The sequence below is a fragment of the Paramisgurnus dabryanus genome, chromosome 1, assembly GCF_030506205.2.
Source record: "Paramisgurnus dabryanus chromosome 1, PD_genome_1.1, whole genome shotgun sequence".
NCBI lineage: Eukaryota > Metazoa > Chordata > Actinopteri > Cypriniformes > Cobitidae > Paramisgurnus > Paramisgurnus dabryanus.
Window position 1 is genome coordinate 18,930,412 of NC_133337.1, and position 23,506 is coordinate 18,953,917.

At 39.8% G+C, this 23,506-nt stretch overlaps 1 protein-coding gene across 3 annotated transcripts; it reads right to left on the reverse strand.

The window, feature by feature from the left end:
- Positions 1-778: 778 nt before the first annotated feature.
- nap1l1 (nucleosome assembly protein 1-like 1) lies at positions 779-23,506 on the reverse strand. Of its 3 annotated transcripts, XM_065273467.2 has the most exons (16): positions 23,386-23,506; positions 21,194-21,231; positions 20,298-20,383; positions 10,023-10,125; positions 9,682-9,823; positions 8,866-8,958; positions 7,939-8,067; positions 7,609-7,680; positions 7,384-7,523; positions 6,897-7,042; positions 6,693-6,712; positions 6,385-6,507; positions 6,265-6,297; positions 6,134-6,184; positions 5,744-5,775; positions 779-2,205 (listed from the first exon to the last, which is right to left on the reverse strand). In XM_065273467.2, exons 2-15 carry the CDS (start codon positions 21,208-21,210, stop codon positions 5,770-5,772), a joined length of 1,161 nt encoding a protein of 386 aa, XP_065129539.1. In that variant the 5' UTR covers positions 21,211-21,231; positions 23,386-23,506; the 3' UTR covers positions 779-2,205; positions 5,744-5,769. The 3 variants fall into 3 exon arrangements, with proteins under 3 accessions (XP_065129539.1, XP_065129537.1, XP_065129536.1); XM_065273465.2 differs by lacking the exon at positions 5,744-5,775 and having other exon boundaries at positions 8,878-8,958; XM_065273464.2 differs by lacking the exon at positions 5,744-5,775.

The window sequence follows — 23,506 nt, forward strand, 5'->3', positions numbered from 1 at the left end:
TTCCATGTTTAAGTGTTATAATTGGGTCCCCATTGCTTCTATCAACCTAGAAAATGTGAAAATGAACAACCCAGTAACTTAGTTTTGATAAGCCATTCTTTGCAACATGTGAAAAATTAGGTCGTTCAGATTTCGCTTGTTTTGTGAGGTAGGTAACAAAGCCAATCACAACACCGGATTAAGGTATGACCATGACAAGATTATAAATGATTCTCAAAATATTTTCTGTAAGACAGTCCTACACGTTCAACTTTAGGAATCACATGCAATTTGATTAATTCAGCTGCTTTAAAGCATACCTGTCTGTAAGCAGTCATTAGGTTTTCTATCGGAACACATCTGCAATTTGCATTATCTACATTACAAGGCCACCTATTAAAATAATTCAACCTTTAAAAAGTATTAAAGCTGCACACAATCAGCTAAAGTGTTTATTAAAGTACCAGCATGTTTATTAGATATTGGTTGTATTTGTTTAACATTATATATAAAGATATTGATCAGCGTAATCATTTCTATGTTGCAAGCAACTTGTCCAACACCGCCTCCTAATGGACATCCATGGTATTGATTCAAAGTCAATAATCGGCCACTTTATTACTGACATGGAAATGACAAACCAAAGCACCAAACAAAATACTTTTAAATATTTAATAGAAACCATTTATAGTTCAGCTTTTAATTCAAGGTAGATTAATAAATCATGCATTTCAATAAAATATAAAGCCGGTATTCTGCATATCAGATGTTTTCCCACCACCGAAATAATAACACAGCGTCACATTTTATCAATTTATTTCATGAATATACATCCACGTACAGTTATTGAGTACATTAGTATTTTGTAGCATGGCATTTTGCTTTGACAACAGCTGCTGAGAGGGACCGCACAGATCCCTGCTGAATCAACCGCCCGACAGACAACTAAACTACAAGACGGTCTGCGCTACACACGTGCACAGATCTGCGCTGCAAGACACAGGAATACTGCAGGGTTTGGGCTTACTGGGTGGAAATATTGCTTTCTGCTTCAGACCTGCTGGACTGGGCTACAAGGGAAGAGGAGGACTCGAAGACCTGCCTCCGAATGTACACACGCACGCACGCTCATTCAGACACACCCCTTCACAGTGATAGGCCTGCCAAACAGAGGGTGCCGGGACACCGCAAACTCCTCAACAAACATCACTCAGGGCCATCACACGTAACCGGCTCCACCGATCAGATTCTCGAATACCGAGCCTGATTCTCCAATGAGGTTGTTTGGGGGTCACTTCAGGAAGTTGGTTTGTTCGAAAAGTGCGTATTGACGTAACCAATACGGAGTCTGGTTATCATAAGAGCAAAGACTGGTCAATTTTGTGGAACAAATCTGTGCGGAACGTACGCTACCGATGCATGACGAAAATACAAAGTGCTCATAGAAAATAAAAAAGGAAGTCATGCATCAGAGCGTCTACTACAACAGGGACAAACCGCCGTTATGAATGTGGAATGCACCGATGCCACCATCAGTTTCCTGTCAGAAATAAACGCAACAGAGCTGACGGATGGTGATTATTCGCTCTAATATAGACCGACGCAGAATTGAAGAATTGTTTTTCTGAAGGAAACGGTGGAATGTATTAAATGGGACTCAAGTTGGACCGAATTACAAACATTCAGTGCTATATTGGGGGACAGTTATGGATTTAAACAAAGAAAAGCACCTTTGTGCCGCCCTGCTGAGACGCCGGTCTATACGATACCAGAGACGTCGCTGCTTTGGTTGCTCAGAGCGTAAAGGAACCACGATCACTCACGTTACGTAAACGTCACCTCCGGACAGTCTAACCACAGCTGTTGTCTAAGAGCAATACAATAGACTTCACAAGAACCCGACTAGTTTAGCAGTGAAGAAACAAGTGTCATGCTGTGAGGGATATTCTGCATACTAACTATTTATACAGTGAAAAGAAAAAGAAACCGGTCTAGTAAAATACTATGCGCCATGAGCCGCGGCTCCCAATAAGAGTTGTTTCTTTGTAACAAAATCTTGAAATCCTTAAATTTAATTTTTTCAATTATTTCTACCAAGAAAAATACAAAACATTGTAAGGCGGTAAGTAACTATGTTTGTTTGAAGCCGTTACAGTGTAGAGGATCCTGACAGAAGTGGGCGCGCCATCACTGCTGTTTGCACTCTTCTGGGGGGTTGGCATCCTTCTGTAAAACACCAAAGAGAAATGCCAGTTATGTATTAAATATACGGGAACCAAATGAAGATAAACCCCAGATTATTTACCGCTTTAGCATTATATACTACACAGTCCATTTAGCTTTCTACTTTTCAGCAGAAGATACGTCAAGATTTGATTGGATATGATATTTAGGGATACACCAATAAAATACTTTTCACTTTTCATACACATCTTAACTTTGATGAGACTTATGATGAGCACAACATCTATAAAATTTTGCTACAATCGCAACTTGCATTTAAATGATTGATATATATAGTTTGAAAGCCTCAAGACTTAGCCTGGGTTTCCCCATGCTGCCTTGCGTGCAAATGTATTCACACTGCAAGTGTAGCATGGAAACCATGGACCATTTTTTCCACTGAAATAGGGAACCAATCACAAAACGGGGAGGGGGCAGCAAGACGATGACGACGTCTATGCGACACACCGATGCGGTTTTGTTTATCCAACACGACAGCAGACACAAAGTTACTTTTCGATGGAGCCTAAGTGTTCGAAGCAGTTTGAACGCAAGTTTATTTAAAAAAAAATAATTGCTTTTCAATATTGCTTTTCAATATCAATATGCAGCTACCGGTTTAGTTGCATAGCTTTCAGCTGTGTGCACACGTACCTGATAAAAGTTTCTGACGCTTGAATTTATGTCGCTCTTATGTCATCTGGTATAATTGAAACGATTGGCTATGAGCTTCGTACAGACGCTACATATAGATAGACGTTCGTAGCATCCAATAAACGGCTCTGGGCATTTGTAAACCCCGCCTCAAATACGAGAAAATGAGCATGTGGTTTCCAGACCACATGTCCTTTTCTATGAGACTGGTCTGGTGTTAGCAAGGCTACTCAAGACTAGTAATAGACTGAGGCTGTGGACTGATCCATTGGTTGCAATTCACAATCTCACCACTAGATGCTGCTAAAACCTACACAGTGGACCTTTAATAAATATATTCTGCACAATAAATATTTAGTTTATTCAATTTTCTGCTCAAACTCCCACTCACTGTAATTACATTCGTTTATATCAGCCACATTGCTTTTTCAGTATTGGTCAAAAAAAAAAAAAGGTCGACCATGTTTAATTAAATAGGTTGATAAATGTGGAAAGCTGTAACAAGTAGCATTCCCTTGCTATTTTACATCTGCAATAATTTTATTTCGCCATAATCTGACCATCAGTCGCAAGGTCATACAATTTTAAGTTGGCCTTGGAATAGGATGGACCTGAGGTCTACATCTACTTTAAAATGACTTAATTTTACAATATAGTACTGGTTAAATGAATTACATTATGGTTTTTGAGTCATGGGTTAAATAATTTTCAGATAAGCAAAAAAGTGATGTGGGAAAATAAAATAACAAATCAAGACATTACAAGCATATAAAATCGAAAAGAACAAAGTAGCAGTGTTGATTAGGTAGAGAAACCGTATCAAATTAATATAACTGTTTTTATTATATAAATTAATATAATTTACCTTTTTAAAGCTATAAAAGTGATTTTCCTTTTGTCTTCTGTAATTTGATTAACATAATGACTCAAACATAAGCATTTCTTAACACCGGTGGAGAAGCGTAGATCTATACACTGACACATATGATCAACTGCTCACTTATAATAAACTGTTTTTATGAGAATACTTGCAGAGACTGTGGTATTACAATATAGTTTGTATATCTCCTGTCAAGCCTAAAGAAATTATGTGTTTGCGTGATTTTTGAAAAGCGTTTCAGTGCATGGGCTTTGGAGTTTAAAACAGTTCACTTTAGCATCTTTGTCAAATAGTCTAAAATTGCTTAAAATGTTACTGTAAACGATAAACTTTCTCATTAACAATATTAGTAACAGTATGTTCTTATTACAGCATTTCATGCAATTTTGCAGTTTAAGTACTTACAACGGTAGACTAGTACAGTGGTTTTCAAACTGGGGGCCACGAGATGGTGCCAGGGGGGCCCCAATTTTATGACATTTTATGAAATACATTAATTTATCATGAATTCTGTGTAATTAAACCTAAAAAAAAATAAGGCTACTAACCAAAAGCAGTACTTTTTTGTTTAATTTAATGGTTTTTTTATTAAAATGTTGAGTTTTAGAACAGTTTTTTGTCACAAATTTTCTTTGGGGGGCCGCGAAGGAATGCACCGTACTCAAGGGGGGCCACACGCTGAAAAAGTTTGGGAACCACTGGACTAGTAGACCAATGTGACTTACAAGCGAGGAATATGTCCATCATTCGTTCCAATCCATTCCAACAAAAGATATATTAGGTCACTTTGCAATGTCAGTCTGTGTACATTCTGTATGTTGTTTTAATTGATTGACACATTAGAATTCTACAGTTATAGTTTTACAGCGTTTTCTGTTGACTTTAAGTCCCGAAGGCAGTCCCTCTACGCATCTTCAAAAAGCGTGTATGACGAAGAACACAGAAATGCGGATGACATCACAGTAGCGCGAGAGCCGTTCGAAAGCAGACTTCCTTATGACTTCTCGATTCACTCTCGTGATACTTTGATGTCGCCTGCCTGTCGGTTTTTGCAGCGCAGCATGAGCTCACACAAACCTAATCTAATGTCTGGGATACATGTTGAATGATGGCGAAGGGCGCGCCATCTACAAACAACGCGCGTATATCGCCTCTCCCCCCCAAATGTTTTTTCTCATCGAATCTACACGATTCACGTGGGTCAACTTTTTTGGCCTCAAAACGGTGAATTTCGCTGAAAGGTAAGGGATTTTCATGCCTGCTTACAAGAACCAGATTCCCACCCCTGACCAGTGGGCTTAACACTACAAATTACCATGGAGCGTCATCAAAAACCAGTACAGGAGAAGGGGAAATGGAAACGAGACTACATCATGACAATCTCCCTGATGCCGGTCTAGGCTTCATACTACTCCTTTACTCGACACCCTCCTCCTCAGAAACAAGCGAGCAAGTGATAACATTGTGATACTTATTTTTACTCTTAAATCAAGTGTTTGGGAATTAATAGCCCGATATGGGGTTTTATTAGTCTTGGTTTAGTTATGGCCTCGTATTTTTTTTTAAAGGTCCCATTCTTCCTGTGATTTTGAAACTTTGTTTACAGTGTGCAATATAACGTGTTCATGTTTCACATGTAAAGAAAAACGCGGCATTTCTCACACAATTTACTTATCAGTATACCGCTGTTTTCACGGTCCTAAAAACAGGCTGATGTCTTCCTTGTACTATGAAGTCCCTCCTTCAGAAATACGTAACAAGTTCTGATTGCATAGCTTGTTTAGGGTGTTGCGATTCGACCAGAGTTTCATTTAAGAGCAAAACAGATGCTTCAACATACAGACACAATACAGAGGGTAATGAAAACACGCTATGGTTAAAGTGGAACTCAAAATACACAGCCGGGTATGTTAGTTATTAATGTGTGAGAGGATTGGTTAAGGTTAAAAACTCAAGCGTGAATACATGAGGGTTAAAAAGGGATAGATTCACTCGAGCATTACCTACCAGAACAGGGTTACTACAGACATCATTTACACCTAGCGAGGAGAAATTTAGAGAGAACTCACAAGGTGTCGGGAGTGCTTGTAACTTCACATTTAATTATGCTGTTGACTGCACAAATAAAACGCAAAAGGCAGATTGTGCCTACCCTGACCTAAACTAGCCTTGCCCTAATCGATTACTTTTCTGCATGCATTAAGAAAAGCTGAAACACTGGCATGCTGAAGATGTTTATTTAAACTGAGGAAAGCACAAGGAGTTTGTGTGGGCTGGTGCAATGATAAGAATTTGAAAGAAAGAGAGATGCATGAGCCGAGGTGACAGTATGTGTCCTGTATGTTGAGATCTCTACATCAGACTGACTGAGAAACACTGATAAGAGGTCTGTCCTACCTTGGGTTCATAGTCTGGATCGTTTTCTTCATCTGCCTCCTCTTCCCCCTCCTGTCAAATCACAAACACATCATTTAGAAAACAGACAGGGGCATCGACATCAGAGAAAAAGTAACTAGACACCGACTCACCTCATCATCCGCTTCCTCTCCCTCTTCATCATACTGTAAAACCAAAGCACAAACATGCATCAGACCTTTGGAAATAAGTGACTGCTAACTATATTAGAGGATGTGTTGCCTTTCACTCACATCATCATCGTCATCTTCAATGGCCTCGCCAGTGAAATAGAGCACCGCCCTGGGCACGATACGCTCACGGATGAAGTGTCCGATCTCAAAGTCTGCTGCTAACACTGCTTCAGAGTCCTCATCCTGACCACAAATAAACCATCAGATACTCATCACTAACACACAGAGCCTTTAGGGCACAAGCCATCTGTGGTTGACTGATATGGGTGATTAAATGGAAAAGGAACCAATAAAATGCAAGATATGATAACAGTTAACACTAGTGCACGTTAGCAAAGTTTGCAAATGCCAGTAATGCCAGAACTCACCAGTTCACCGCTTTCTGGAACTGAAAGAGCAAAAGAAAAAAGAAAATCATCTTAGTGGTCACATAATCTCACACACGATCAACTAAAAAGCAAGATATGGTTGTTTTTACATAACTGCATAAATGTGTATGTTAGGTTAACATAAAAGTTAAGTGTTTAAACAATAAACATTAGTCAGTGCTTTGGAGAAAGAGGGTTTTCTACCTTCAGGTGGAGAGAAGAAATTAAAAAAGGAATCATTGGGGACTGTCTTTGTGACCGTCCTCACTGTGCCACGCCCCTTATGTTTCTGCTTCTTTTTGATGGTTTTCAATGTGACATTTTTTCCCTTACTCCAGTCGATCGTACACCTGAACAAACAGTCGAGCACACAGAGTCACATTCAGTCACATTACAAAACTTACTGAGATGCCCGCATAAGGCATGAGTCTATCCCACTATACCTTGCACCCACAACAATACACTTTTAGTGACTGACTACTGGAGCGTAATGAAACCTCTCATATGCTTTACATGAGCTATGACTCTCCATCGCATACAAAGAATTAATAAAGTTACAGACTGCTTACAAGAGTTTAACAAAGCCTTTATATTACTTGTTGTCTGACAATCTGATCTATCCGCTCATTTTATTAAGAATTTGAAATGAAAAACTGTAATCATTGAGGTGTATAGAAATGTTGAACTGTACCCTGTGCAGCCCATGATCTCTGGTCCGTCAAAAGAGAATGGATCAGACTCGTCCGGTTCAGACCTCATTTTGTAGGTTTTTGTCAGGATTGTGTTTGTGAAGAAATCGTTGGGTTCAAAGTGAAATTCTAATGTGAAGCTCTGGGAGGAGACACAGACGCACAGTGGTGAGAAAAAATTAAAATGCTAACAGATCACCAGACAGATTAACGACCGTCAGACTTACCATTGGCTGGCCTGCGTCAGAGAATTTGACTTTAATATCTTGTAAGTGTTTGAGGATTGGTTCATCATGTTCCTGGACAGAAGGCGGAAAGAAGAATGCATGAGGAAACTAAATGTCCTTGATGCAAAACAAGTGACTTTTTTATGGGACACCTCTATAGGAGGCATTTCTGCATGCTGTCTGTAAAATGCCATCAGTGACCCTTTGAGAATATATAAGCCCACTGACCAGTCTAAAACCTCAATTCAATAAGGTGCTCTCTTTATCAACACTAGGTGGCAGCACAAACCAGCACTACTTCTAAACATGCATGTCATCACCTCTCCTTACCTGCAACATTTCACTGAGAAGATCCACATTCTTGAAAACTGTGAGCCAGAATTCTGGGATTCCTTTAGGGTCTTCTTTCTCCTCATCTTTCTTCTCCTCTTCCACTTTAGCCTTCTCCTTCATCTCCTCCTGACCAGACGAAAACAGAGCACAGTTATACCCCCACAAAACATCACAAGACCATTCAAACGCTTGGTTCAACTTTTTATTTAATATATCACCAATTTACTTTTTTCTAAATAAAATATGGATCTTTTTACACAACTCTGCACATTGGTCATTGAAGGGGTACACATATATCCCAGACGCTTAGTTTTTGTTTACTGCTCCCAATTCAATTTTGGGATAACTTTTGTAAAGAAAAACAGATTTGAATATCAATTAAGCTTACAAATAAGCAAATGTATCCAATGGTTTGACTGTTGGTGTACGTTAGTGATGCTTGCTAAGGTAAAATACGTTGGCCTACGTAGCAACGCAACTTGCATGATGTCCACAAACTTTTGGCCTCACGTCATGTAAAAGTCAAATAAAATGAAAGATGAGGTGTGGGAGAAATTAAGTTTGTGAATTTAGAAATAGATGAATATGCTGCTTTGTAAATGTTGAAAATGTTTAACATTATCCCATCGTGTTATAAATGACCTTGCTGGTATTTATGATTTATAAGCGCATGTTGTTGCCAGTTTACAGGGCGATGTAATCCAATGGCTGTTTTTAAAGCACTTGTAAATGAAAGCAGGCTTCATTTCAGCTTGAATTAGAATGCCTATTATATCTATTAAATGACTGCAGGTGCGGGTTGTAAAAATAAATACAGTGGTGCGGTGCAGCCAAATAATTTCACAAAGAAAAACCTGACCCATGCATCCCTATAGTACCTGAATGGTATTTTTTTAAGAGCATGCAGGTATGGATCACCTGTACCTGCTTACTTACTGTCAACTCTTCCTCTTCATCTTGTTTCCACTCGCACTCCTCATCTGTGGGTTCATATGCTGCTCTCACGATCTCACTCCGCTAAACAGATACAAACAGGGTTAACATCTTTAGACATGTTTAGAAAGCCAAACTTCTTTACAACATTATTCTTTTGTTCCCTTTTAAATCACATAAGGCACATCTGTATTAGTCACAATATGTCTATAATAGTAAAAGCTGGTCAAAATTAACAGTACCAATCTTATTGGATGGCTTCACCATAATGGTTTTTAATTAGGCTGCTGAGGTTCATGACAGAATCTTTTAATAAAACTTTTTAAACATTTAGTAAGAATGAAAGGAAATATTAGATTACTCAGAAAGACTAATTTGCAATATACACCACACAGTAGGCTAAAGGGCTTTGCCACACATACATTTTGGTCTAAGACCAGGGTCTATTAAGGTTACAAGTTATTGCCATCTAAAAGGTGAAAACCTTGTGTACATAAATAAATTTCTCTGACATTTGTCTGTCAGACGCCACAGCAGGAGTGGTTTTCCACTGGGAGACGGAAAGAGGACTGAGGGAGGATAAACAGCCACACCTCAAAGTTTATTTTTTGTCAAACGTTCAGTTCTCTCTGCGTTGCAGACAAACACCAAGCTTTCAAGCAGTGGACAAAACTGAAGTCTAGTGCAGATGGAAACTGCTTCTTCAGCATAATGTGTGTTCACTTTGTAATTGTTGTTTCATATGGTTGTATTTAAAACCAAACCACCTTAAAAATTATACTAATGTGTGAAGTTTTAGATAGTGACCTTGTCAAAGAGAGGCTGGTACAGAGCAGCGTATTTGCGCTCCAGTTCATGAACTTCTTCGTAGAACTTGGCTTCAATGTGGGCACATTTGACCTGCAGGTTCTTGAGGGCATTGACGCGTCTCTTCACCACCTTTGGTAAACTGAACAGAGACCAAAAACACAAGGCATTATAAACACCACAGCACAATGAAAGATCCCAGGACTACAGATGACTCATGACACTGACGCCATGTCTGGTTTACAGAAGTCTTTCCAAATTTAACTAATGGGCAGTTTATGTCAACACATCTGGGTGGCATAGATTGCATCATTAAAAAGGTCAATACAAATTGCTTTTACCTCTCCATATACCCTGAGGGAGACCCCACAAGCCCATCCAACCTCTCCTGCAGTGCCGCAAGAATCTGTGGATTCTGCATCATCTGCATGGTCAGCTGACGTGCTAAAACAGAGCAAAGAGAATCGAAACGTGTCAGATATCAATGATGCTTACACAGAAAAAACACATTACAAACCACACTTACCACCGGCTAGTAATCTACCATTTACAAACAACGATCAGGATGGGTTCTGCTTTTCAACTCTTATTTTAGGGATGTGCACGAGAGTACTCGGTGACATTGACCATCGATCATGAAAATAATGATCGTGTGGGTTCTAACCACAGAAAGATGTTATTAACCACCCCATTAAATTTGAATTATGGAAAAACAACAGGCAAATGTATCAATTTTGGAAAAACAGGCAACATTCTCTCCAGTCAAATGCTGGGGGCGTGTCCACTAACTGATGAAGCCACGCCCACTCACAGGAAAGCTAGTAGGTGTGTTCGAGATCTTCCAGCACTGCGCAGACCAGCGAGGTTTGCCACTTGCAGTCGAGGGAGGAGCTGAAGATGAAGCCGTCAAGCCGAACACCTGCTGCTTGCCGTAGTGACGTGTGCACCATGATTCCTTTTTCTTTTTATTGCGAATGAAGTGAATTAGTTTGGTATTTTTATTTTCTATAAAATATAAACGCTCTTGTGGTACTTTAAAACCATATGACAGTGTCACGTGCCTTCAGCGCCACCTGAAGTCGGACAAAATTACTAACTGGCATGCAATTCTTCAAGTCAGTCGCCGATCGGTCTGTGCAGCGCGGCATGAAGTCGAACACACCCGTTATCGCTCAACTTTTAAATACAGCTACAACCTGAATGGATGCTTACATGTTAGGGGCGGGGCCATGCACGGTGGCTTTAACATGTTTTTTAAGTAGCCTTTTACATTATTACATTTATCATCAAAATAATATTTTGCTTTGTGTCAATCAACTAAATCCAAATTTGGAAGCAGATTTTATCTGTATAGTATTTTATTGGAATAACCAAAAATAAAAGACTGTAGGGCTGGGCGGTATAACGGTATAACGGTATATTCCATTAACTCAAAATAAAGTAAATAAAGTAAAATAATCCATTTATAACAAATTAAAGCATAAATTCCATAATGTCATAAGCCCCAGTGAATCCACTGCGGTCTCTTACTCTCTCTTTATGCTCATGCAGCAGCAGGTCTCTTGGGTGAGGTATCTCGAGGCATGCACAAAAAGCTGCGTCACCAAATAAAGAAAGCACTTCTTGCACATAATCAGTGCCGGTCTTTCCTATACGCAAAGTACGCAATTTGCATAGGGCCCCGCACCACTAGAGGGCCCCCTTGATCTCAGAATTATTTAAAACCATTATCAAAGAAAAATTATTATTATTTTTAATGAAAACAAGACGCTATAATTTAAATAATTTGCAAACTTCCGAATTTGTGCGGGTTTTTAAAAATACTTAATGATTTCTTAAATCACTGATATGTACTCGGACAACATGCAGGCAGTTTCTCAATCCGAAGGCTGCAGCCTTCGGAGGTCACATTTGTAGGCTGCATATGCGTCATAAAAACGTATTTTAGAATATTAACAATTATAATGTTGACTATTATTCTTAGTTAATGGTTAATTGTTATATTATGCTTATGACTTGCAAATGAAATGCTTATTTAACTTATATAAATCAGGCTTGATGACGTATGCAGCGCGCATATGCGACATGATCCGTAGGTTGCAGCCTTCAAATTTAGAAACGGCCGCGTGCATGACGCAGAAGAGTGATTTGGTAACGATGCGCATATTATATGCCCACCATTGATTTAAAACAAAGACAAAGCTATCCGTCTGGAGCAGAATAAAGGGAAAAAAACGTGAAGCAAGGGAACAAGATAAAGGATTTGCGCGAGCAGATTAAGTCAATGTAAAGACACGCGTCTTAGCATGGGGCGATTCAAGTGACGCGAATTGGGTGACACAATTGCAGCGAAAACACGCGCTTTTTCCTTTGAACTTCAAGAACGCGCTCTCGTGCAGGATAATTTGACGAGAGAGAGAGAGAGAGACAGAGAGAGAGACAGAGAGAGACAGAGAGAGACAGAGAGAGACAGAGAGAGACAGAGAGAGACAGAGAGAGACAGAGAGAGACAGAGAGAGACAGAGAGAGACAGAGAGAGACAGAGAGAGACAGAGAGAGACAGAGAGAGACAGAGAGAGACAGAGAGAGAGAGACAGAGAGAGAGAGACAGAGAGAGAGAGACAGAGAGAGAGAGACAGAGAGAGAGAGACAGAGAGAGAGAGACAGAGAGAGAGAGACAGAGAGACAGAGAGAGAGAGACAGAGAGACAGAGAGAGAGAGACAGAGAGAGAGAGACAGAGAGACAGAGAGAGAGAGAGAGACAGAGAGAGACAGAGAGAGACAGAGAGAGACAGAGAGAGACAGAGAGAGACAGAGAGAGACAGAGAGAGACAGAGAGAGACAGAGAGAGACAGAGAGAGACAGAGAGAGACAGAGAGAGACAGAGAGAGACAGAGAGAGACAGAGAGAGACAGAGAGAGACAGAGAGAGACAGAGAGAGACAGAGAGAGACAGAGAGAGACAGAGAGAGACAGAGAGAGACAGAGAGACAGAGAGAGACAGAGAGAGACAGAGAGAGACAGAGAGAGACAGAGAGAGACAGAGAGAGACAGAGAGAGACAGAGAGAGACAGAGAGAGACAGAGAGAGACAGAGAGAGACAGAGAGAGACAGAGAGAGACAGAGAGAGACAGAGAGAGACAGAGAGAGACAGAGAGACAGAGAGACAGAGAGACAGAGAGACAGAGAGACAGAGAGACAGAGAGACAGAGAGACAGAGAGACAGAGAGACAGAGAGACAGAGAGAGACAGAGAGAGAGAGAGAGAGAGAGAGAGAGAGAGAGAGAGAGAGAGAGAGAGAGAGAGAGAGAGAGAGAGAGAGAGAGAGAGAGGTAAGAATGGTGCCCACGTCGAGAAAACTTAATAGAAGACTCATTTTGCATCATTGAAAGAAGGAAGTGCAATGTCTTTGTTGAGGGAATGAGACTACAAACACCCCTTTTCTCTGTAAAATAGGCACCAAATTCTAAATGTATGTTACATTTCGACTACAAATATAACACTTTCAATAAAGATTAATGTTTCTACGGGTGAAATGCTCTTTTAAAGCTGAAACTTATCAAATCCTATCAGAGGTCCAGAATGTCATTGAAACACACCAGTGGCTTTGCTGTCATCAGTATTAAACATGTTACCCCTCGAAGTACCCCTCCCCACAGAGCCCCCCCCCACATAACAAATCCCAATTTAACCCCTGTGTATTAACAGTATGTATTTATATGTAATTTAATTTGATTCATTACATTCATTTAGATCAGGTAAATTTTGTAGTGCTTCTCACAACACATTTTAAATCAAAACAACTTATCAGCAAATACATGTTTCATGTTATAATCAGCAAGTTTATCGGTCAGGGTTTCAAAGTAATGTGCATATGGGAATATTATACAGCTATAAGATAATACACTATGTGGTTAGTTAACAACTAACTAACAGCAACATTGACTGGGTTTTACCCAGATAGCACAGGTACGTCTGTGAGATGTCTGGTGAAGATCTGGAGATCTGGAATACATCTGGTGTGTAAAAACATCTTATAAAGGAAAAGAGCTGCTTTACATACATTCTAAATCAAAAACGTCTTGCAGACATCTTCAATATGTCTATATGACATCTTTTAGGAGACGTCTCACAGACGTATTGCAGATGAGAAAACAATTTAAATAAGACATCTTGCAGATGTAAACGCAGACATCAAATAGACGTCTCCGAGATGTATGTGTGCTATGCTATAAGGGTCTGAATGCACTGACAGAGGGCCCCTCACAAAGCTTTGCTTAGGGCCCCCCAGCATCTAGGACCGGCACTGCACATAATACTAATATTTGTAAAGTTTTCTGAGCTTTAAGCAAACCAAGACAAAACTTTTGTTTATATCAGTGACACGTGCGCTGCCGGAGCGATGTAGTTAGGGGTCAAGCACCGAAGGTGCTGTGACACCTATTGGAATTGTTAGTATTATTATTATTCTGCTTCTTCTTCTTCTTCTTAGCCATAGGCGTCTATGGCAGCCCTATGAACCGTACATAGGAAAATGATGAAATTTGGCACAGTTGTAGTGGTGGTCTTAAAAAGTCATGTGACCAAAAATGGGGTCTCTAGTACTAACTCTATAGCGCCACCAGCAGTGCAAAAATTCAATGTTCAAAGGGTTATAACTTCTGATCCGCTTGATCTATGAAAATTCTACTTAGTACACGTGATTGCTCTCCTCATGCTTGTTGTTTTTAATACCTTACAGTAAAACTCCACCCATTACAGTAGCGGCCATTTTGAAATGTACAGTATTCCATTTTTTCGCTACTCCTCCTTCAAATGTGGTTCAATTCTTATGAGATTTGGCACAGATGATCTTTGGAGTAAGCCGCATAGAAATGACTGAACAGAATTTTGATATTTATCTTTGTTCAAAAGTAATAAATGCGCAAACTTAACGAGGTTGAAGCAAAAATGGTTCTGAAGCTGTAGCTCAGTCATTCTTTGATCAATTGAAATGAAATTTGGTACACTTCATGTCGACCATGAACTGGGGGTCCATGCCAAATTTGGTGACAGCGCCACCTATGGGTCATGAGATATGAAAATAGGCTATTTTTGCCCATAACTTCTGAACTGTTTGTCAGAAAATTATGATCTTGATGTCTATGGATTGCTTACCTCATGCCGCATCTGTCGATGTGTATTATGCCGGGTTTGACTGAACCGCCTGTCCGCCATTTTGAAATTTCACATAATTTGTTATATTTTTTGAACTATTGAACATATCCGCGCAAAAATTAGTAAGGAGCTTCGACATGATGTCCTGAAGGTACCTGGGAAGTCAGAGTACAGCGCCACCTAGGGGTTATAAACTATAACAGTTCTTATGGAACTGCTTATAACTTCTGAATACTTTGTCTGATATTAATTTTTTCTTTGTGAAATTGTATTCACTGGTTTATGCCGATTGCAACAATACCTCGTTTGTCATTTTCCAACATTTTGTTCATGTGTTATTGTAAAGCATATGGTAGATGATTTTTTCGCTACTCCTTTTACAAATTTTGTTTATTTTATGCCAGGTACTGCTCGTATAATGTTTGGAGCAATCCGCACAGAAATGACTGAACAGATTTTTGATATTCTGTTTTTTTCTTAGAAATACCACTCCAAAGTTGACCATGCCTGTGACGTTGTCTATTTGTCATGGTAAATTAATGTGACTGTATATTACATTGTATAGCATCACTATACAGAATGATCTTCTTGTCTTCAATCTCACTTGAGCTTTTTGATTCTCATATACATTGTATTTCTGTGATTTCTGCTCTGCACTGTCAGTTCTGCATCTGTGTTGATTGGCATATGTCAATCCTTGCAGCACCTAAGCTGTTTTTTGCTGCCCTTTGAGCTGTGTTAACTGAGTTGCGCATCTGGTTGACCACATGCCATGAGATTCTGAGGTCATGGGTTTGAATCCCATGGGCTGTGATATTTTGTCTTAACTTTTTTCTCACTTAAGTTTTGTGATTTTCATACTATACATTGTATTTCAGTTATTTGTGCTCTCTGTTGTCATTTCTGCACGTTTGGTAATTGCTGGATATCAATGTTTACAGCTCTAAATCTCTATTCTATAGCTTGGACACACCAACTCAGTGGTTTAATCGTTTACTCAGTGGCGCATGCGGTTAGTGCGTTGCTTTGGGAACCTGAGGTCTTTGGTTCGAATCCCAGCTCTTACTTTCACCTATTGAGATTTCCTTTTGTGTTCCCTTTAACACGTTCTTCTCGACCTGTCTGGTTTTCCACACGTGTTATATTTTTGCCATCTTTACTGTTGTTGCTCCGCACTGCAGTGGTTCTGCTCTGCATTTGCTTTGCTTCGGGTTCGGGCTCTGTATTGCGCGCTTTCTGCGCTTTGCGCATTTGCTGCGTCGTGCCGTTTTTGCTGTGCTTTGGGTGCTCATTGCGCTGAAGGTGCTTGACCCCGTATCGCTGCTTGCAGCTATATTTTGATACAGCATTTGCTTATAGTACAAACTTATTGGATCAGAAAGGGATGCAACATTTAAGTCTAACAAAAAGTAAAGAGCATCAAGACCTTAAAACGGACTCATGGTCATCACCTCATAGCACCTGTCATATTTATAATATCAATATCTAGAGATCCATCTCTCATAATACAGGTATTAAGGTTTGTGCATATATATATTACACTTTTCATTTCACATATTGCCTATTTTTAATGAACCGTATACATAATTACAAAATACAATGCATACCATAGCTTTGATGGTCTATAACATTAATAACGGATTTAAAAACAAGATTCTGTCTATCAAGACTTAATCTGTTGATATCTTCTGGGCATTTTCACTCCAACACTAACTTTAACTAGCCCATATTTTAAAACTGTGGTAAGCATTTAGTTATAGTGAGTGGCAAATTTCTGTAAATTTTTATATTCCAAATACAATAGAAACTGAAAAACATGTATACATGAAATATACTGTTACTATAAAATAAGATTACCCATTCCATGAAATGGATTTTTGCTCATACCGTCCACCTCTAAATCAGTGGACGTTTTTGCCAAAAACAACAAATTACTCAAACCATCTGGCTCATGGGATCAGTTAAGCTGTGAGAGTCTAAGACCTTGTTCATACTGTCGGTCCAAATTCAATTTTGGTGAATATCCAATTTGACAGACTCTAGGGCTGTTTTGAAAAAAATCGATTCACAGATTCTGAATCAATTTTCATATTTTTTTCTAAAGATCGATCCGTAACTCAGAGGATCGATTTATTAATTAATAACTTAAACTTGCCGCGTCAATGAAATAGGCTTGCCGCGATTAGATCACTTGCCCACCGCGACACTGCTTTCCCCGTCGTTTTAATATTCTCTAGTAGGGCTGCACGATTTGGGTAATTTTTCCCATTGCGGTTATTGATGCTAAAATTGCAATGTGCGATTGCGATTATACTAAATGGTATCATGAGTCAACTTGATGGGTTTTAAAGAAAATCCACACACAGTTTAGCTAAAATTTGTATTTGTAAAACTAGAAATGTTTTCGTATTGCCACGTGATGTAGCAACTGCTCAGTGTCAGTAATCCTAAATCCAAAATACCGCCATACAACAGACATAGTTTTTTTTTAGCTACCAGATCACTGTCAACCTCCTCTGCATCCATCTTCGCTCTGGTATAAGTGACGAAGCACACCACACACGTGCATGCCACACGTGCACTGCAGTTTTTTTTTCATTTTTCTTTCTTTTTTTAAACAGCAAGGAAAATCAGTAAAACTGTTTTTTAGAAAGTTTGTGTTAACAAGTCCACACATTTACTTATTTAATATAATTGCAACATTTTGCTGTCATATAATTGCACAGGCTGACATCGCGATTGCGATGCGATTAATTGTGCAGCACTATTCTCTTGTAATTAAATAATTTAGTTTCATTAGAGAGAGCAAACACTAAGAACTGAATGTGTCTGCTGCCTGAATTCAGCAGAGCTGAACTCGCGTCACATCACAGAGCAGCAGGTGTCAGATTTCATTTATTTCTGTCAGTGCGCGAGGAAGGCTGACTGACCAGACGACAGCAGAAGCCGCGTTGTTACTCGTTTTTGTTATAATATACATATATGATTTTTAATACAAGCGAGATCGTTTTGTTGTTGTGTTTATCATCAAGAAAAACAAACCCATCATTCAAGCAGCGCTTTATGGAGAAGTTGCCGGTTGCTCTGCTTGGGACTGGCGGGTTCTGTGCGAATTACCTGCGCACATTGACTCAAGCACTTAATTAAACCAGCTGTTGCACTCGCATTGCACGCAAATTCATACGTGATTTAATGCAGCTTACGCAAGCGCTGCATTCAAACAGTTGCGTAATTCAAAAGTGAAAGCAAAATATGCACGTCTACATGCGCATTTATAAGCCCACCGGTGGGAAAATTCTGTCACCGCAGCAACCCTAGATTGAATTCATGCATGTGCGTGAGGTGGAATGACATTAAAACAATAAACATGGCGGTTAGGAATGTTAAGCAAGCGGTTGTTTTGAAAACTCCAGAAATGCAAATAGTATCAATATGTTGCATAACTACAGTCCTGTAATTCAGGTAACAGCTGGAAAAAAAGCTTTTTTCAAAAACAATAATCTAAATCTCAAAGATCGGATCAGATGGAATCTAATAATGTTTATCGATTCAAGATCTTCAGAATCGATCCTTAAAATTTGAATCGAAACCCAGCCCTAACAGACTCACTGTCCACATTGTGTATCACAACTGTTTAGATCCGATGTGTGCGTCCTGCCGATTTCCGGATGATCTGTACTCTTTCCACGACAATGATGTTGTGCTGGAACAACAATATGCATCGACGTCTGCCGTGTACACAAATGCGATCAGAGCGGAATTGCAATTTGAAAAGGATTTCAAACCACCTCTTGGATGATATCTCGATATACAAACTATAACGGTAATTTTTTTTTTTTTAAACTCAAAATGGATTTTGACATATTGATATAATGTTGTATTAAATTCTGATTTCGCAACTTTGCTTCTTTGCCTTCTCTATGTGCTGTGCTCGCCCCCACCTCCTTGCTTCTGTTCCCCCTCCCCTCGCGTGATCTCATTTAACATGGCGGCACCAGTCACGGAATCAACACTGGCCACCACGAATAGATCTTCCATGATTCCCATTTACATGTATATTTTACTGTTTAAAACGGCTTGAATTCATTGTTGCGAGCGCTCGGCACGCCCCTCTCTCTCGCGCTGTGTGAAGCGCTTCGACAGCGCGTGTCTCTCTCGTGACAGTGAAAAGGTGGCAGTGCTTTAATGTCCGTTTCTCCGTAGACTTTCTTTTTCACGTAAATGTCATCAGTCACGGATGTTACTCACAGAGAAGACGACTTATTTAGTTTATCATGACTAAACAAAGGTTAACAAGGCAAGTTTCCCTATGATGCGGTGTGCCTAAAAACAGATTAGGAAAAAATGGATTTCATGTGGTTTTTGGCCATTCACACGTTCTAAATATGATTGGATTCCAATCAGATATGCACCGAAATCAGATTTGGACTGACAATGTGAACAAGGTCAAAGAGATTCAAATTAAGAGCACCTTTTGCATTAAGGGTAGGGATGCTCCGATCGATCGGCCGATGATGCTTGCTACGCGTCTCAATGAATTAAGGTGAAATGCCGCTACATCCAAAAGCCAGAGGGCGCTCCCTTGCAGAAACTCAATATGTGGTGCAGGCGAAGAACCCTACACATACAGCTATGACACGCAGCTCCAGGAAGTGGCTTAAGGATATATTTATATTGCTGTTCTTCAAACCTTTTCAGGTATTTAAATGATAATAAAGAATATGTATACATGTATGTATAATATGTATTTTTCAAATGCATGTTATAAACGATTAAACTAACAGCGATTTCAGATAGATACAGACTTACTGATCAAAAGCTGTAGTACATGAAATAGCTGTGAATAATATCGATCTGATTTAGAATAGTGCTCAGACGCATATTTTTTGTGGATATCGCCATTGATCGGGGCACCCCTAATTAAGGGTCAAAGATAAAAATGCTCTTTAACCCAAAAATAAAACAAGGAGGTGAGTTGTGTTACTACAGCAATCAGAGCAAGGCACATTTAGTCAAGGCAGTAATGCCTGTATTCAATATTAAACACATTTTCACTAGCACTAACATTTACTGATGGATCTCTGGCTCGGTCCAGCCGCTAAGCAAAACTAAGGCCAGAGAGGTCACTGACTGATATCACGTTACCCAACACAAGAATGTGCCAGAACAAACATGCACACACATCTCTTTCTAATGAATGTGATCCAGTGTCAGTGTGTGTCAGCCATTCGAGTGCACGACAGACAGCATTTCAATTTCCCTTACATCAAATTTACAGAAGTCAAACTGATCACAATCCACATAGAGGAGGTCTATTTAAAGCGAACTGATGGCAAAGAGACACTCTAGTGAGAAACAGCTTTAGAATCTTAAAAACCCTTCTCTTTAACCTGCGAGTTTTAATTTTTGGTCAATACCAGCAAGAATGGATGGAGCGTGTAATGAATTCATAGACGATACCTTTACTGTTGTCCTCAGCAGTCTCCTCCTCCTCCACTTCTTCAACATCCTCCATATCGGCCGGGTCCATTTCAGTCTGCTCTTTACTGCAAACGCACACAGAGTCACTCCAACAATCACAAACATAAAAGTATACACACCCAATGCTCGACAAAGCTGTATTAGGTACTTATAAGTAAAGCTATTTTAGGTAAGGGGGGTCTGTGTACCTCAGGGGGGACATTAAAGGGCTCATTTATGTGGGTTTGTTTTAATGTTCAACTTGGGTCACATTATTCACCATTGAAATGCTCTGTTAAAGCTGCTTTCTATCAAATTACAAGTTGAACTGGTGCTGTCATTCAAACTGAGAGGAGCCATTAGGAACCATCAAACTGCACATGATCTAAACCCATCTAATTGTCATCACATCATAGGAAACATCATTTTGATAGCAGTGTAAAAGCGAAGGAAACAGGAAGAGCCTGTGGTAACCAACAGGTGTATGGATGACCCAACAGCTTGATTCAGAGAGGTGCTGAGTGACTGAAACCTGGCATGAAGAGTTGCAAACACATGTTTAGCATGTCAGAAAAGTTTAGGATGCCACACCGAGCATGACACTAAACAGAGGAGTGTTAGTGGCTACAGATCAGACATGAGACCTCACGGAGAGAAAAAGGGGTCAAACACAAGGCCAGCACATCAGGTTTTTAAGAGATAAAAGGGATCATATTAAAGCCAACCGAGAGGTGGTTGTAGACTGTTTATTGCACAGATAAAAGATATGATGAACAGTCTCCAGGGTACAAGGATATCATCAATATAAACTGCCTAACTGGGAAATAATATAGGATCAAATCATACAGACAACAAAACAACTATATACGGTCTTTAACAAAGACGACAGTACTTACTTGTCAGGATCTGCCATGCTGTTTCACCGTGTTATTTCCTGGAAACAAAGGACAGAAGAGAATGTTAATGTTTTCCATTATGAACAACATCCTAAACAGCCTCAAGCAAACACAGTCGCTGATGTTAATTCATGCAAGTGATTCAAGTTTAACTGTCCACATACAGCATCCGGATCAATTATGTGAGACCAACAACCAAAGCATGCACATCTCCCTGCAATCTGCCATTCAGCTACCATGCTAGAAAATCCAATCCCTGGGGTTTATGCGACACAACATTTGCTACAAACATCAAAGGTGCGAATCCACAATCTCCAGCTCTGAATCTCACTGGATCCATCTGTCAGATCAGTCCTTACAACTCATAGACAAGACCGCACCAAAGCCTCCAAGCCGCAGTCGTAGTCTCAGACATCTACAGAGACTTACAGCGCAGAGACTGACCAACTTCATTCAAGATGCGTTCGCTATAGACAGGATGTTCTCGTCCTACTCAGTACTTCTTTAGATCAATAATTCAATGCCACCCTGGCAGCATCAATTCTTGGCACATTTTAGGGCTCATCTCCTCCTTCTCTCCATGTCAAGCCCATGGATAGGCTCTTTGAAAGCTAATAAGAGCATATTGTATGAGTTTGTGAGAAATAACTGAAATCAAATAAGAGCTTTAACATCACAGCACAGTCAAAAATGCTGGCACACCACCTACAGTCTCTAAACTCGATGATAACAATTCTTTAGTAGTGAAAGATGATGGTAATCTATAATCTATGAACCCAGTAAGCCAAAGTTTCTGTGCACTTATCTATCCCAAACAAACGCTGTCCATCACTGTGAACAGAAAAAAAATCAAAAAAGTTTAAAGGAACCTATAAACAGCAGAATGTAAATTCACCCCACCCCATTTAAATTTGCATGAACCATGGGGACACCCCTTTAAGACAATCAAAATAAAACCCCAGACAAAATAAACAAACATAATGCTGATAATAAAACATTAATGACTACACAGCTTTGTTAATGAGTGGCACAGGCTCATCCTATACAGATCTGGAAAACTAAACATCACACAAAATGTCTTTGTTAAGCCATGTGTAGAATTCCCCATCTCAGTATTTGTAACTTCTGTTAAGACTTTAACTGGGTTAATGGTTTTGTGTGGGATCTGATCCACAGGACAGTGCAGAGATCAGTTCCCACCAGGCCCGGCCCTGCACTAACACGTGTTTCCTCCACAGATGCACAGGCTAATGCCGTTAGCTGGACAGTATCCGTATAGCACACACACGAGACAATACTTGGTGTGATCAGACCACTCCAGTGCATCAGATTCAGATGTTTATATGAAAAAAATCCGTGGTTTTAAACACTGGACACGTGCACAGTGATCAGACTGGCACAGGCATCTCTGCTACCTATGCTAAACCAAACTGGCTAATGACAACACATTTCTGCATTGTAAAGCTCATGCACGATGATGATCTGATAACTTGCATTTAAGACAAATTTAGATACTATTAAATACACGGGTAAGCGTTCACTTTTGAATTTAGAAAAAAATAGTAAAAGCATGCGCAGTTTAAAACAAGCAAATGAGCTAACATAGCTTACCAGCCTTCTTTAAAAAAATTAACATTTAGTCAAAACTGCTTTTAAACTATCCGACCGGGGTATACATATGTAAAAGATTAAATGGTGTGATGTTTTATACGTCAATACACATTTACACGGTCAGATCACAAGAGCTGTTCTCGTTAAAATAACCCAACTAGTTAAATCATCCGGGATAATTTCAATATCTATCCGACAACGTGATCAGACACCCACCGAAAAAAAAAACTTACCCGCCAGAGAATCACCATCCTCCCAACGTGAGACATACACATGCTGACAGAAATACCCTAACCGCCCAAACCAGTTAACAAAAACCGACTAGTTTAGTTTGGTTAGTTCATTGGGCGGATAAATCATACAGTACGTGTTATTTTAAACAAGAACAGCCATTTTCATCTCCATCATGGTGGAATGAGCTTCAATGGCTGCTCACTGACTGACTGACAGACAGACTAACGGTTAGCTTGCGTGCTAAATGTCTGATCCTGACGTCGAAAACCATCAACATTTAACTCAGAAACATGCAAGCGAATTTATAGAGCCGCAGAAAGCGGTTTATAAGCTCAAATCCGACTTACCGAGATAGGATGCGTGTCTGTGCGTGAGGCGGCGGTGCTACTGCGCAGTGAACAGCGCGAGGCTCCCGCTCTGATGGCGCTAAAAGGGAAAGAGATCCCGCCGCGTGCGCTCATATACATC